Source organism: Nannobrachium achirus (assembly GCF_963921795.1).
Source record: "Nannobrachium achirus genome assembly, chromosome: 7".
Taxonomy (NCBI): domain Eukaryota; kingdom Metazoa; phylum Chordata; class Actinopteri; order Myctophiformes; family Myctophidae; genus Nannobrachium; species Nannobrachium achirus.
Window position 1 is genome coordinate 61,009,066 of NC_137816.1, and position 13,882 is coordinate 61,022,947.

At 41.0% G+C, this 13,882-nt stretch overlaps 1 protein-coding gene across 1 annotated transcript; it reads right to left on the reverse strand.

Annotated features, from left to right (window-relative positions):
- Window positions 1–7,052, reverse strand: pop4 (POP4 homolog, ribonuclease P/MRP subunit). The gene is made up of 7 exons (XM_080730618.1): window positions 7,022–7,052; window positions 5,786–5,844; window positions 4,633–4,862; window positions 2,970–3,047; window positions 2,808–2,869; window positions 1,003–1,104; window positions 1–591 (listed from the first exon to the last, which is right to left on the reverse strand). The coding sequence occupies exons 1-7, from the start codon at window positions 7,026–7,028 to the stop codon at window positions 455–457; spliced, it is 675 nt and encodes a 224-aa protein (XP_080586744.1). The 5' UTR covers window positions 7,029–7,052; the 3' UTR covers window positions 1–454.
- Window positions 7,053–13,882: the final 6,830 nt, after the last annotated feature.

Genomic DNA, 13,882 nt, shown 5'->3' on the forward strand with positions numbered 1-13,882 from the left:
ATAAAAAATTAAAATAGAACAATTGTAACCATACTCAAGGAGGCAGAGGCTGCAGGCTCTTTTCCTTCCAACAATGTCCGTGTCAACTGCACCTCTGTGTGAAATAAAATTGAGTGAAGAACGATCCAACTACCTACCACCAGGCTGCCATTGATCAAGGTGCTGAACCCCATTTAGACATTTGCTTTGGCCAGGCGTGCTATGATGTCAAATAAAGGGTGTCTCCGTAATTAACGGTTCCTTTATCAGATAAAGGAACCGTTAATTATGACAAAGTTTATCAGGTCTTACTGACAAAATAGGAGGTTAGCACCACCATCACGTCCATGCTACTTGTCCATACAGCCACAATGGTGCCTCTTCAGTTGCTTAGTCACCATCGTTTTGGGGTTAGCAAGCAATGCTTTGTCACATCACAGGACAAGACACAATCCACGTTTGTCACACCCAGCCATTACAAGTCAATGGTTCCTTTGATTTTAAACTTCTTGGTCGAGCGTTCACTAGCGCGGTATTCAAACTTGCTGCCGTAAATGTGGGAGACAAAGCCCTCGACTTCCACTGCGAACACGCTGTTCCTCTTGGGTATAACTATCACAAAGGGAAGGAGATGAAATGAGTTAGTAGCCTACCCATATGCTAAAACATGAAGCTTGTAATGATAAGACCAACAGTGAGATAGATCACCAGCAGTAATATGACTGAGCAATGCCAAAAAGTTTCAGCCAGCTATGGGAATGAAAACCAAAAGGCACATACAGTAATACCTGATAAGGTGGTGCGACATGCACTTGGTTTGTGCTTCGACATTTTGGACAAGAATTGTTTATACACCGTGGTTGCATGTGTGTATGCACTGTATCAATGCATTTTAAGAGGCTAAAAAACTAAATCATAATCAAAAATGTTTATAAAATGGTTGCCAAGAGTTAAGACAGCAGAGTATGGGGCTAAAGATCCAAGAAAAAATTACAAAAAGGCATTAAATTCAGTTTGGCCTACCCTTTAGTTTGTCCTCTTTCGTGATGATTTTGAACACGTGCTTGAATTCCTGGACCAGAATCCCCGTCGTACCCACATATGATGGGCATTTGGATCGCACCACTGTGGACACCAATATGAAAAACAAGAATATATCATCATAATGATGACCCATGGTTTGCAGCAAGTCACAGGAAGATAACAGTTGCTGATGCATGGTGAGCACATGAGAAGTTCTCACCATCAGTTCAGTTCCAGCACTAGTGTTGCTGATTTAAGCTATAGTGACGACAGATGCTTGTCTGTCGTCAGTATTGGATGTATTTTCAACTGAAGAGCAACTGACAACACTTTAAAGTTGAAAGTGTGTCATTCTTGTATGCCACAGTTGTGCAACAAATAGGGCTGTCACAATTATTACATAATCGTCTAATCGTAATTATTTGACATTATCGCAATTATTTTGTCATAATCGTCATAATCGTGAATGTTGAAAAATGTCCGAAATAGTGGAAATAGCAGATCTATAAGCTCACAACGCGTCGCATCGCGATGCGTTGTGAGCTTGTAGATCGGCTATTTCCACTATCAAAGTTATTTTTTAAGTACTAAGTTGTCAAATATGTCAGTAATTTCTTTGTATATTTAGGTTATGTGTCATATCTACCATGTACAACTTCAAAGCCTAAAAGCCAAACAGAAATGTAATTATCAACGACAAAAACACAATTAAATCGTTAACTCTCCTACTGCCAGATTATTTATTTATTTATTGGGTCTGGTGCCATCAAAAAGCGGCTTACCTTTGCGACGTTATAGTAGATAGACAGACAGACATTTATTTATTTATTTTTATTTTTTTGGGTTGTGCAATAGTGCACTTTGGTCTGCCAGGCAGCAGAGGGCGGCGTCATGCGAGAATGAATGTGAATTTGCCTGTTATGTGTTGAAGAAGAAGAAGACCAGTCACTGGCCACAGAGCCTTACAGCCAGAGGAAATCAACAAGGAAGTGAATTGTTCTCCGTTGATGTTAACGCATAATGGATTTTTTACACCATCATCGCGGAAAATGTGTTTACAGTAGACGGCCGCGCGACCCCTCATCAGCTTACAGTCATCAGACGAACGAACAGAACGAGCGCAGTATTGGCGGAGAGGTCTTGCGAAATCGGGCGAACGTGAACGTTCAAAGCGTTGGGAGAGTTAATCGCCAATTATTTGAGTGACAATTAACTCATCCACTACATTGGACGAGTTTGACGAGCTATAGTTATGGGTCCACTCTGCTTATGACGAATATGACGAGCTATCAATTAGCTTTAATAACTATAAAACAAAAAAGTATGATCGCCGATTCGCCGTCCATAGCGCTCTGTGGACCCGCCCTATTCACAAAAAACGGATCTGGATGTTCCAGAACGGAAATGGGGGGGCGGGACAACGACGCCTGTATCCTGTCTGCCGAAATGTCATCCGGTTTAATGTTGTGCAACACCAGCGTGGCGCTCCGTCGGTTCCGCTTTGAGCGATGGAAGGCTGTAGTGCTTTGTTGCTTACCCTGCCTGGATCGTATTGTGAATGCAATCGGTGAACCATCGCGCAATGGATTCGCGCGCGCGCCCACGTTAAAGGTAGGCAAAATCCTGGCGGTGTGGACCCTCAGAAGGGTCTTAAAAATAGCGGTGGGTGAGTTAATCGTCATGTAAAATGTCATATCGTGACAGCCCTAGCAACAAAGTGACGCATTGTAGACTAGCCTTAATATTAGTGCCAACAGATTTAACATCCCCTTTGTAAAAAAGAAAAAAAAGGAGCAAAATCTTACCTGTGAGAATTGCACCATGGAAGTCTGCCTTCAAAAGCTTTTGCTGAATTGTCTGTGGATTGCTGTTTAAACGAGATTTGTTTAAACAATACATGACCGCAAAGCCAACTATTGAGACGAAAGGAATTTTTAATGACTGAATAAATACCATCAAGTTCTCACCTCCCTGGTTTCAACCCACTGCACAAGTCAATGATATATTGTTTCCATAGGTCATGAAGAGGTAGGAAAAGTTCATACCTAGAGTTGAGAACATTTGATTTACATACAAAAAGGTTATACATAAAAAATATCTTGGCATTCATGCATATACCTTAAAATACAAGTTTACATATGCAACTGTGCTGGTTTTGTGATTTGCATTTAATGTACTTATAGTTATTTCTCTAAACTAGAGTCTTGATATGGAAAAGGTAAAGCAATTAAAATCATGTGTAAACTACTTAATACTAGTATCACATGAAATTGTGTGTCGCGCTGGCTTTTTTCCCCATAGCAGCGCTCCTTTTGTGTGTGGACAAAAAGTAAGCGGCAGCGACTGAAGTTCAGCCCTGCTGCTGAATACACAGCCAAATCCACATTGTAAATTTAAAAAGCTTATGGATCCATTTGGTTACATTTTGTACACTCTCCAAGTTACAAATGTATACATTAAAACTTATGATTTTACTTTGTAGTTACTTTGTTATTGTAGAATATGGTGTAGAAATAAAGATGCAAGCAGGACCAAGACAATCCTAACCCTACATGCAAAGAAAGATGACAGAAAAAATGAATGCATCAAGCTAAACTACTTTTGCAGCTCCTGTAAAGTTAAGAAGTTATAGCAAGACTGGTTACTGTAAAACACTTTTCTATGCAAAATGCAATTATATTTTTAAGGCCTCGGAGCTGAGAAGTATGTGGATGTTGGACTGTATGCATCTGAAGACACAAGACCACTTAACACATCGGATGCCCACGTGGTGTCTACAAGTCAATTTCTTTGATGTCGCTGGAGGCCCACGACGCGTTTGACGCGTTGTACAGTAAACTATACTGTACTGTAGCTACTGCACTTGGCTACCGCGGTGATGAAACAAACTCCATTTCCCAACATGCAGCGCGCAATTACGTCATCCGGACGCGCTGTGTGTCTCGTTGACTTCCTGTTTAGCGGCTGCACAAAAATGCTGTTTTCTCCGGATTCTCTTCCTTTTTTCATTTTTTTCTCAAAACGGCAGCCTCTTCTACATGCCGTAACACAAACACTGTGGCTTAGAAATGATAAAAAACGGTCCTGACTGAAAGAAAAGATTTTCGCGAAATAAACAGGACATACTCGGATTACATTTACTCGGATTACTTTTCTCACCAGTACTCTCGCCGGTAGGTAAAATGACGCGTTGCCATGGGCACCAGCAAATTAAGACATCAAAACCACGTGGGCGTCCGATGTGTTAAAGATGCCTTACATTTGTGGTAATTTTACGAGTAGCATGATTGAGCATCCCTCTCACACACAGTACACACTCCTGTTCACTTTCATGTGTAATGTAGCAATCACGTCCCCATTTTATTTTAGAATTGTATGAATTCAATATTTATACAGGATATAAATATGCTTATATAATATATAATCTTTATATTATATTCTGTAGTAGTTAAAACCTAACAAATTAAGTGCTCATTCCGTTTTTGTTGAGGAATATTAGGTTATTTATAAACTTTTATATGAAAAATGTATTCGACGTTAAGAAAGTTATTGTGATACCAATTTTAGGCCATATTGCCCAGGCAACAAGACAATGGTTCTCTCACCCTGGATGCAAAGCAGCATACCAACCTCTGGTGCTCAGGTTTGATCTGGAAGACCTTCAGCTCCCTCTTCTGTCTGGCGTTGAGACCTTTGACTTTCTTGCTAGTCCTCTTTTTGTCCTTCTGTTGGGGTCTGGCATACTGCAGGACCACGGCCTTGCGCTCAAGCATTTCGCTGACTTGCTGCGTCGTCATGGTACGCATGCTGTTCCTCACGAAGGATTTAGTGAAAGCCTCCGCTTGAATCTTCTTTTCAGACTGAGAAGACGAAAGAAACAAGTTAACAAATAACCAAAATATTATCCAAGGTTTCAAGGGAAAAATTGCAACATCTGCCCAGATGAAAAATCTTACTAACTGTAATCCATTACACTTCATAATATAAAAACACTGACTGCTGTCCACCGTCCTTTCCATGCAAAATCCTATATAGTATAATATAAACCTGTTCTTGTGGGCAGCTATAGATCAATGGGTATATTCCAAATTATATCAAGTCTACAAGTTCACAATGCATTACACCTCAGCACGGGTCACCAATATGTCTTTCTTTACACAGACAAATGTGTCCATGGCAAATTACATTTTCTGTTATACACAACATTAAAATGTTCTTGATCATCATAAGACCTAATTACTGAATGTCAAGTCTACAGGTTTTCTTCTGAATATTTAAGACACTGATTTACTATGACACATTATGAGTCTACCTGTACAGAGGTTCTCAAACGTTTTATTGGCAAGGACATGGAGTTCAATAATATTTTTTTGTATTTTTCGCATTCGTAAGACAAAAATTTGATTATAGTAAATTTACCCCCATTGATTCCGTATGGGGACCCAAATGCATCAACGGCGGTAAATTTATTGTAATGAAATTATTGTCTTAGGAATGTGACTAAAACAAAAAGATATTATTGAACTCAAGTCTCCATGGCATGAGTTAATCAATAGAAAAAAAAGTCATTTTACATTAATTTTACAATATGGGGTCCCAGAGATAATACCAGATGGGGGTCTGTAGCCTAATGCATATCAACAGAACACACTGCTAATAGAGACGTAAAATTATTCTCTTGTGGGGGTCCTTGTCTATCTTCAAAATAGGGAGTCCTTGTTGTCGTATCTTCAAATAGGGGGTCCTTGACATGAAAAGAACCAGTGGTGTACAGTGTACTCACCTCAACACCCAGAACTGGCGCGAGTTCATGAGGAATCAGGGCCCGAACAAGTCTGTCTTCTGTGGAAGACACATAATTGGTATATTTAAGGTGCCATCTGCTATGTCATTAACATTGCCTGTTGTTTGGTTGGTGCTAACGAGTAACGATTGATTGATTTAAGTATTTATTAGAAGATTGCTTTATTCACACGGCACAAAATGGTGTCATCGGCTAGACTCAGTTTTGATTGATTGAAGACTTTATTAGAAGTTTGCATAGGAAAAGGTACAGTTTCATGACGGTACAGTTCACTGGTACAAGGTCTACTAAAAGGAGATCCTAGAAAAGACTAAGCTTATTTCCACAGGAAAACATTTAAGTATCTCATATAACATTGAATGACAGACGAATAGAACACAGTATATGCAGTAGATATGTAAATAAAATAAAATGAAAGAACAAAAAAAAGGAAAACAGTAAGTCTAAACAAACAGTAAGTATATACAAAGAAGGGGCAGGGGAGGGGAGGGCTGGTCTGGTCTAGTTTTTTTTTTTTACCAGTTGCGAACGGCTGCTGCCTGTAAGTGGTTTTTCAGGGCAATTTTAAAGGATGCTAGGGATCCACACTCCTTTATGGCCTTCGGTAAGGCTTTCCACATGTTGGTGGTATAGCAGAAGAACGAGTTTGACCCTTTGTTGGTTTTGACTCTGGGTTGAAATTGATCTGTGGCACTGCCTCTGGTGTTGTAATTATGGACAGTAAGCCATATCAAATCAGCCTGAAACCATGCCCAAGTTAAGGGTTGCATATTGAAACGCTATATACTGTACCATCTACACATAGATTAAAATAATAATACAATAAAATGATTTGTGTTGTAACTGTCATTACATCTGAATTTCCCCTGCAGTCCTGTGGGATCAATACAGTTCTGTCTGCCTCTGAGGTACTTTTAATTTACTGGGATATTTACATTAGGATACTTTACTTCTCCAAGTGTTTTTCGGCAGGATAATGAAGCGTGCAGCAGCTGCTCCGTTCATCAGTCAAACACTGAGTGAGTGTTGAGTGAGAAGCACGCGCTGCTCTGCATGGCTAGCCGCTAGCACAACGTTAGCTAATTTAGACATGTATTAATTTATCCCCTCAAAGTTTAAATCGAGATCACTGAATTAAGAATAATGGCCTAAAATGTCTGTTATTCTTGTGGTTCACATGATTGTTATGATTGAAAAGCCAACTAACAGACTCACCAGACATTTTCACGTGTGTTTTGTTGACTGCAAAGCATGCTGGGTAAACTCTTAAAGGAACATAGCCAATTTAACTATAAACAGTGCAGATCCGTCCCTAGTACATAATATAAAATGAAACAATGCGACATAACTCTGTTTAAACAATGCTGTACCCGCTGTACAACTGTGTGTATATATAGCCTATATGTGTTCCCCATTTTCAACAGTTTTTATTTTATTTTTGACACTGGCTTTGGCAATGTAAACGTTTGTTTTCTCATGCCAAAATGTGTGTTATAGTTTTAACAATTTTATGCATTTCATTTGTGACTTTAAAAGTGTCTCTTATTTGCATTTCTGAAAGGTGGCAAAACTAAATAGAGCTGAGCAGTCATTATCAAGAACACTGCAGCGCTGAATTCAGCGATTGGCCAATCAATCAGAATCAATCATCATCATAAAAGTAGGCCTACTGACCGACACTGTTCAACAACTTCTGTTTGAATAAACCTTCTAAATCCAAACTCTGTTTCATCTAGTAGTGAGTGAGTGAGTGACTAGTGAAATAGCCTCGCTAGTGTTATTTGCTACTGGCTATGCGAGGCTAGTAGTGAAACCCAACCACCACAAGGTGGAGCTAGAGTAATTCTATCATTTCCATATTGCTATAAAAAGGAACCATTATCCATGCTCATAATAATTATTAAAAAGTTATTCTAAGTTAAGTTGTCTTGCATGATTATACATACCATATCAGTATAGTATGTGTTTATGATACACTATATAAATAATAATAATAAAGAACTTTGTATTTGTATATCACATACAGAACTTGCAGCTAAAAGTGTTTTACATTGAAGAGATATGAGAAAACAAAACCGGTTAAGGCCACAATGTTCATAACGTTGTATTTTCTTTTCAACTTCTTTAAATAAAACCATAAATCATCTTCGAAAATAGTAGAAAATAGATCTACAACAAGCTTGTAGATCTACTAGTTTTGAATCACCACTATAAAATAAGGCTTAAGTGGTCATGAGAGATAGATTCATAATAACTTCTCTTGCAATGTTTTAATAATACATCAACACTATTAATATACATGAAACCTGTCAATTGTAGCCTATTAACATTCTATATTCCCCTTTTAGCTATATAATGAAAAATAAATTATAATGTAATGTCTACTAGTACAGTGCATATTGGATAGAATTGCAAGGCACGCCACAAATCAAAGCAAACACAAACTACCACATGCAAACACAGCCATCATGTAGCTGCACCAACAGCAACACACCAGCTAACTGATACATTGTGAACATGATAGTTTCAGCACCGAACCCTTTCACAGATCCATGTTTTATTAGAAGTACAAGGTGAGTCATTCCATCCTCTGCCAGAGGAGGAAGAATGAGACCCATCATAATACTCAACGCAGTCTTCTACTGCATTAGGGTTTTTGATGGAATCACTATGAGGCTCACCAGGGTGCCAGTACCTGTAGAAGTAGGGAAATATAATTAGTTGCGACCGTTAGGTCGCAGTTACTTACAGTATGCTATCTAAACCTCCACCGGCTCCCTCCCTCCCTCCGTCTGTCAGTCACGTCACACGTCACACTTTTAACCTACTCATATCTCCGCCACAGTTGCCCCGATCCATGCCACACTTTGCACACACACTCCTTGGCTGCCAAACCACAACCCCCACCCCTCATTTCTCACATGGCCCTCTTCTAGCGCCACCATGAGGCAGATTCTTGCGAGACACATTTTTGGACACTCCTCCTAGAGATTTTGCCCTAAAATCACGCAAATCGGTACACAGTATGTCTACGTCATCAACATGGATCTGTCCCATTTAGCGCCACCTTCAGGCCGATTTTTTCAAACATATTTTTGGACACTACTCCTACAGATTTTGCCCTAAAATCACGCAAATCGCTACACTGTATGTCTACACTCATCTCATCAACATGGATCTGTCCCATAGAGCGCCACCATCAGGCCGATTTTTTCAAACACATTTTTGGACACTGCTCCTACAGATTTTGGCCTAAAATCACACAAATCGGTACACAGTATGTCTACACTCATCTCATCAACATGGATCTGTCCCATATAGCGCCACCTTCAGGCCAATTTTTTCAAACACATTTTTGGACACTGCTCCTACACATTTTGGCCTAAAATCACGCAAATCGCTACACTGTATGTCTACACTCATGTCATCAACATGGATCTGTCCCATAGAGTGCCACCATCAGGCCGATCTTTTCAAACACATTTTTGAACACTGCTCCTACACATTTTGGCCTAAAATCACACAAATCAGTACACAGTATGTCTACACTCATCTCATCAACATGGATCTGTCCCATATAGCGCCACCATCAGGCCGATTTTGGAAAAACACATTTTTTGGCCTATTTGTGGAGATAAGCGACCAACGGTCGCTTATCTCCCGATTAGGGAGTCTTACAGGTAATATTAAAAATACACTACTTGTTAATAGAGAAAGTAATACATTAATAAGTACCGGTAACGTGTTACTGCCCAACACTGCTCATGACACAGCAGTTTGTGTCGACACACCATTTGAGAACCACTGTTCTAGATATTAGATGCAAAATTAACTGGATAATGAAGTAGACTCAGATGTCTTAGTGACAGTTCAGTAGATTTGTAAACATTTAACACACTTTATAATAATGAAGGTAAAATGAAGACGATAAGTCTTACGTTGGCCAGGTCAGTGGTGATCCATCCACCCACTGGAAAGATCCTTCTCTGTCTCTGTCAGTCAAACCCAGCCACACTCTCTTGTTGAAACTGGCAACAAAATCCTGGGCAGAAAAACTGATGGTTACTGATGTATGGAGGCCTACAAACTGTACAATAAATATGTTTCCACAAAGTGTGCTAATGCACACGCACGCACGCACGCACGCACGCACGCACGCACGCACACACACACACACACACACACACACACACACACACACACACACACACACACACACACACACACACACACACACACACACAATACCTCTTTTGCTTTGCTCTTTACAACAATCAGATCTGATTGTCTGTCTCTACACCACTGTCTGCTCTCCTCCCAGTTTTTGGTCGCAGTAGACATATAATAGCAGCCTCTGTCAAACTTCTGCCATCCAGGTGATTCTGACAAAAATAACATTAAAGTTTTAATTGATCATATTAATGACAAATAACAAACCAACATGATATAGCAATGAATAAAAACAGTGATGTCTCACTGACCACAGAGCCTCATCTTCATGTCATCTCGCCCTTCAGTCAGGTTGTTGTTCTTCATTTGTAATTGGTCTCGCTCTTCAGTCAGAAGGTCATAACTGCTCTTTAACTGGTCCAAACTGCTCTTTAATTGGCCTTTCTGTTCTGTCAGGTTGTTATATTTGTTCTGTAACTCGTCAAAGCTGCTCAGTAGCTGTTGTCTCTCCACCATGTTGGACTGATCTGTAAAATGAGAAATCCACTATTTAAAAACACCTATATTTTGAAAATAATGTAAAATATCAACGCTGCTACAGCTTATGCTGCGGCTACTAAATAATATATGATATATTTGATATGATATCTTTTATGAGGTGTCATAGTGTATTGATAACAACATGTTTGATCGTCAGTTAAACAAATATTGTAATAAAATACAGTGTTATGAAATATAACTTACAGAGATGGAGTGGGATAGCAATGCTGAGGAGAGCTAGAACAGCACAAAGCAATCCAACACCGACTCCAACTTGCTTGTAACGTCTTATGTCTGGACGGACACACACACACACACACACACACACACACACACACACACACACACACACACACACACACACACACACACACACACACATACATACACACACACACACACACACACACACACACACACACACACACACACACAGTAACAGAAGGAGTGAGTGAGGTCAATTAAACTCTTTGAACCTTTTATTTTTTTAATATATATTTTTGAGCGGTGGTCACAACGCTCCTATACGTGGCCGTGTGTGTGGGTATGTCTGTCTCCGTGTCTGTCTGTCTGTCTGTCTGTCTGTCTGTCTGTCTGTCTGTCTGTCTGTCTGTAGCCTGTCAGTACCTTTTTTGACCACACATGTTAAGGGAGGGGCGCTGTTGTTCAGGCCAGACCAGACACACACACACACACACACACACACACACACACACACACACACACACACACACACACACACACACACACACACAGGGGGGGGGGGGGGGGGGGAACCACCGCTCAGTTCACACGGGTGTGATTTTTGAGCGGTGGTCACACCGTCTCCATAGAGTGGCCGTGTGTGTCTCCGTGTATCCGTGTATGTATCCGTGTATGTGGGTGGGTGGGTCTGTATGTAGCCTGCCCTACAGTACCTTTTATGACCACACATGTTAAGGGAGGGGCGCTGTTTTCAGGCCAGGCCAGGCCAGGCCAGGCACACACACACACACACACACACACACACACACACACACACACACACACACACACACACACACACACACACACACACACACACACAGGGGGGGGGGGGGGGGGTTGGTGGGTAAGAGGGTGCTGTTGAGACTAGCCTGGGGGAGGGGGGGGGGGGGCGGTGACAGAATTCATAGATATAGAACACAGAATATGTACAGTACATAAAACCGTGTAAACCACCGCTCAGTTCACACGGGTGTGATTTTTATTTTATGATGATAATTAGTATAGTAGTGAGTGACATATCTTACCAGACTGCAGTGTCTTCTGTAGATCTTTCTCCTGAGCTGTAGTCATGGCCTCATCATCACAGATTAGATTGTGTTGATCTTGGAGTTCAAGGTGGTCATAACGTCCATCTGCAGCCATTCTACCGTTGCGACTTAAATTCTTCTTGCAGTTATTTTTGGTCAACCTCTTCACAACGCACTGAACACAAGAAAAGTGTGTGGTCTTTTATATCTGTGTCTCTCTTCCTCATTTTGGTCTGTTCCACATGATTCAGCATATTTCTGGTGAAATGGTCATGTCATAAAGGAACAGCACACTGTGTAAAATAATTCTAAACTTAAGTGATAGTAATTTCAGGGAACACAACAACTGGATGGTTATCTTCCAATCATATTAGTTTGGGCTTTCCTGCCTTAATTGGATAGTACTACAGTTGAGAATGACAGGAAACAGGGAGAGACGGAGAGTGACACTCGTGCAGCAGAGTTCATCAGGATTGGGAATCGAACCCGCACTACTTTGATGTCAGGCTACATTTATGCCTAAATGAGATATGTGCCTTAACCAATATAGGCAATTGGTTATTATATGAGTCATAATGGCTCATCAGAGCCACAAAATGTGATATCATGTGACAGTCTGTCACCAAGTTCTTTATTGCAGCGCTGCATGATAATACAGAGGAGGATTTGAACCTTTAAGTCGCTGCACTTACAGCATTGAGCCAGAATGTACAGTACAAGTTCTATACTGGACTATTATTTCTATGCATTTGATGTATTGCTTATTGTAAACCACTCTGGATTAAGAGCTTCTGCTAAATGCCTAAATTGTAAATTGTAACTGTTATTGGTCAATAAGGCTATACAGAGATGTCTAATCTAATATAACTGTATTGTCCTGGAATAGACCAGCTGCACAATGACTTGTTTTCTGTGTTCCACTTCCAAAGAGGAAGTACAACTGTTAGACCTGTACTTTTTCACAGGTTTCTGTTCTTCTTCTTCTTTTCAGTTTTTCCTTCGAATTTCCTGGGAGCGTGAGAGCGTAAGAAGAGTGAGTCTACAATACTGGTAGGAGGGCAAGTGAGAATGCATCTCCTACAGCCTATGTCAGCAGTTTATGTTCATTTATTTCCCAACAATGTAATGGCATTCATGTCTAAACATAGCCTGCTGTACACCATTGCCTTTGTACTTAGCTGTTGATCTGTGTGTGTGTGTGTGTGTGTGTGTGTGTGTGCGTGCGTGCGTGCGTGCGTGCGTGCGTGCGTGCGTGCGTGCGTGCGCGCATGTGTGTGTAAAGTCTAAGACATGGCTTTCAAATCAGCCTTTCAACCACCAGGGTGTCTCTGGACACGTCTCTTCTCTCTGGAGTCTCTCTCTCTGAGACCCGGAAACCGCTCTTAATAGCATTTACTACCAGTAAGACTCCCTAAATCAGGAGATAAGCGACCATCAGGTCGCATACACAAACTTTGGAAGGCAATGGTAGCCAATCAGGAGGGAATATGGGAAATAGGACACATCCATGTTGATGACATGACTCTAGTCTAGACTGTGTACCGCTTTGCGTGATTTTAGGGCAAAATCTGTAGGAGCAGTGTCCAAAAATGTGTTTTTCAAAAATCGGCCAGATGGTGGCACTAGATGGGACAGATGCAGTTTGGTGACATGACTGTACAGATACTGTGTACCGGTTTGCGTGATTTATGGGCATAATCTGATAGGAGCAGTGTCCAAGAATGTGTCTTGCAAGAATCGGCCTCATGGTGGCGCTAGAAGAGGGAGAAATTAGGGGGTTGTGGTTTGGCAGCCAAGGATTGTGTGTGCAAAGTTTGGCATGGATCGGTGGCAGAGATATGAGTAGGGGAAAAGTGTGACGTGACGTGACAGACGGACGGACGGACGGACGGACGGACGGAAGGACGGACGGACGGACGGACAGACAGACAGACTGACTGACTGACAGCCGGTGGAGGTTTCGATAGTAACTGCGACCTGACGGTCACAATGATCCAAAACGGAAATGGCAAGACTCGCCATCTCCGATTTACTTCCTGTATCTGTGTGAAGTGGTCGGACACCTTTTTACCGATGTGAAGCAGGTTGGAGT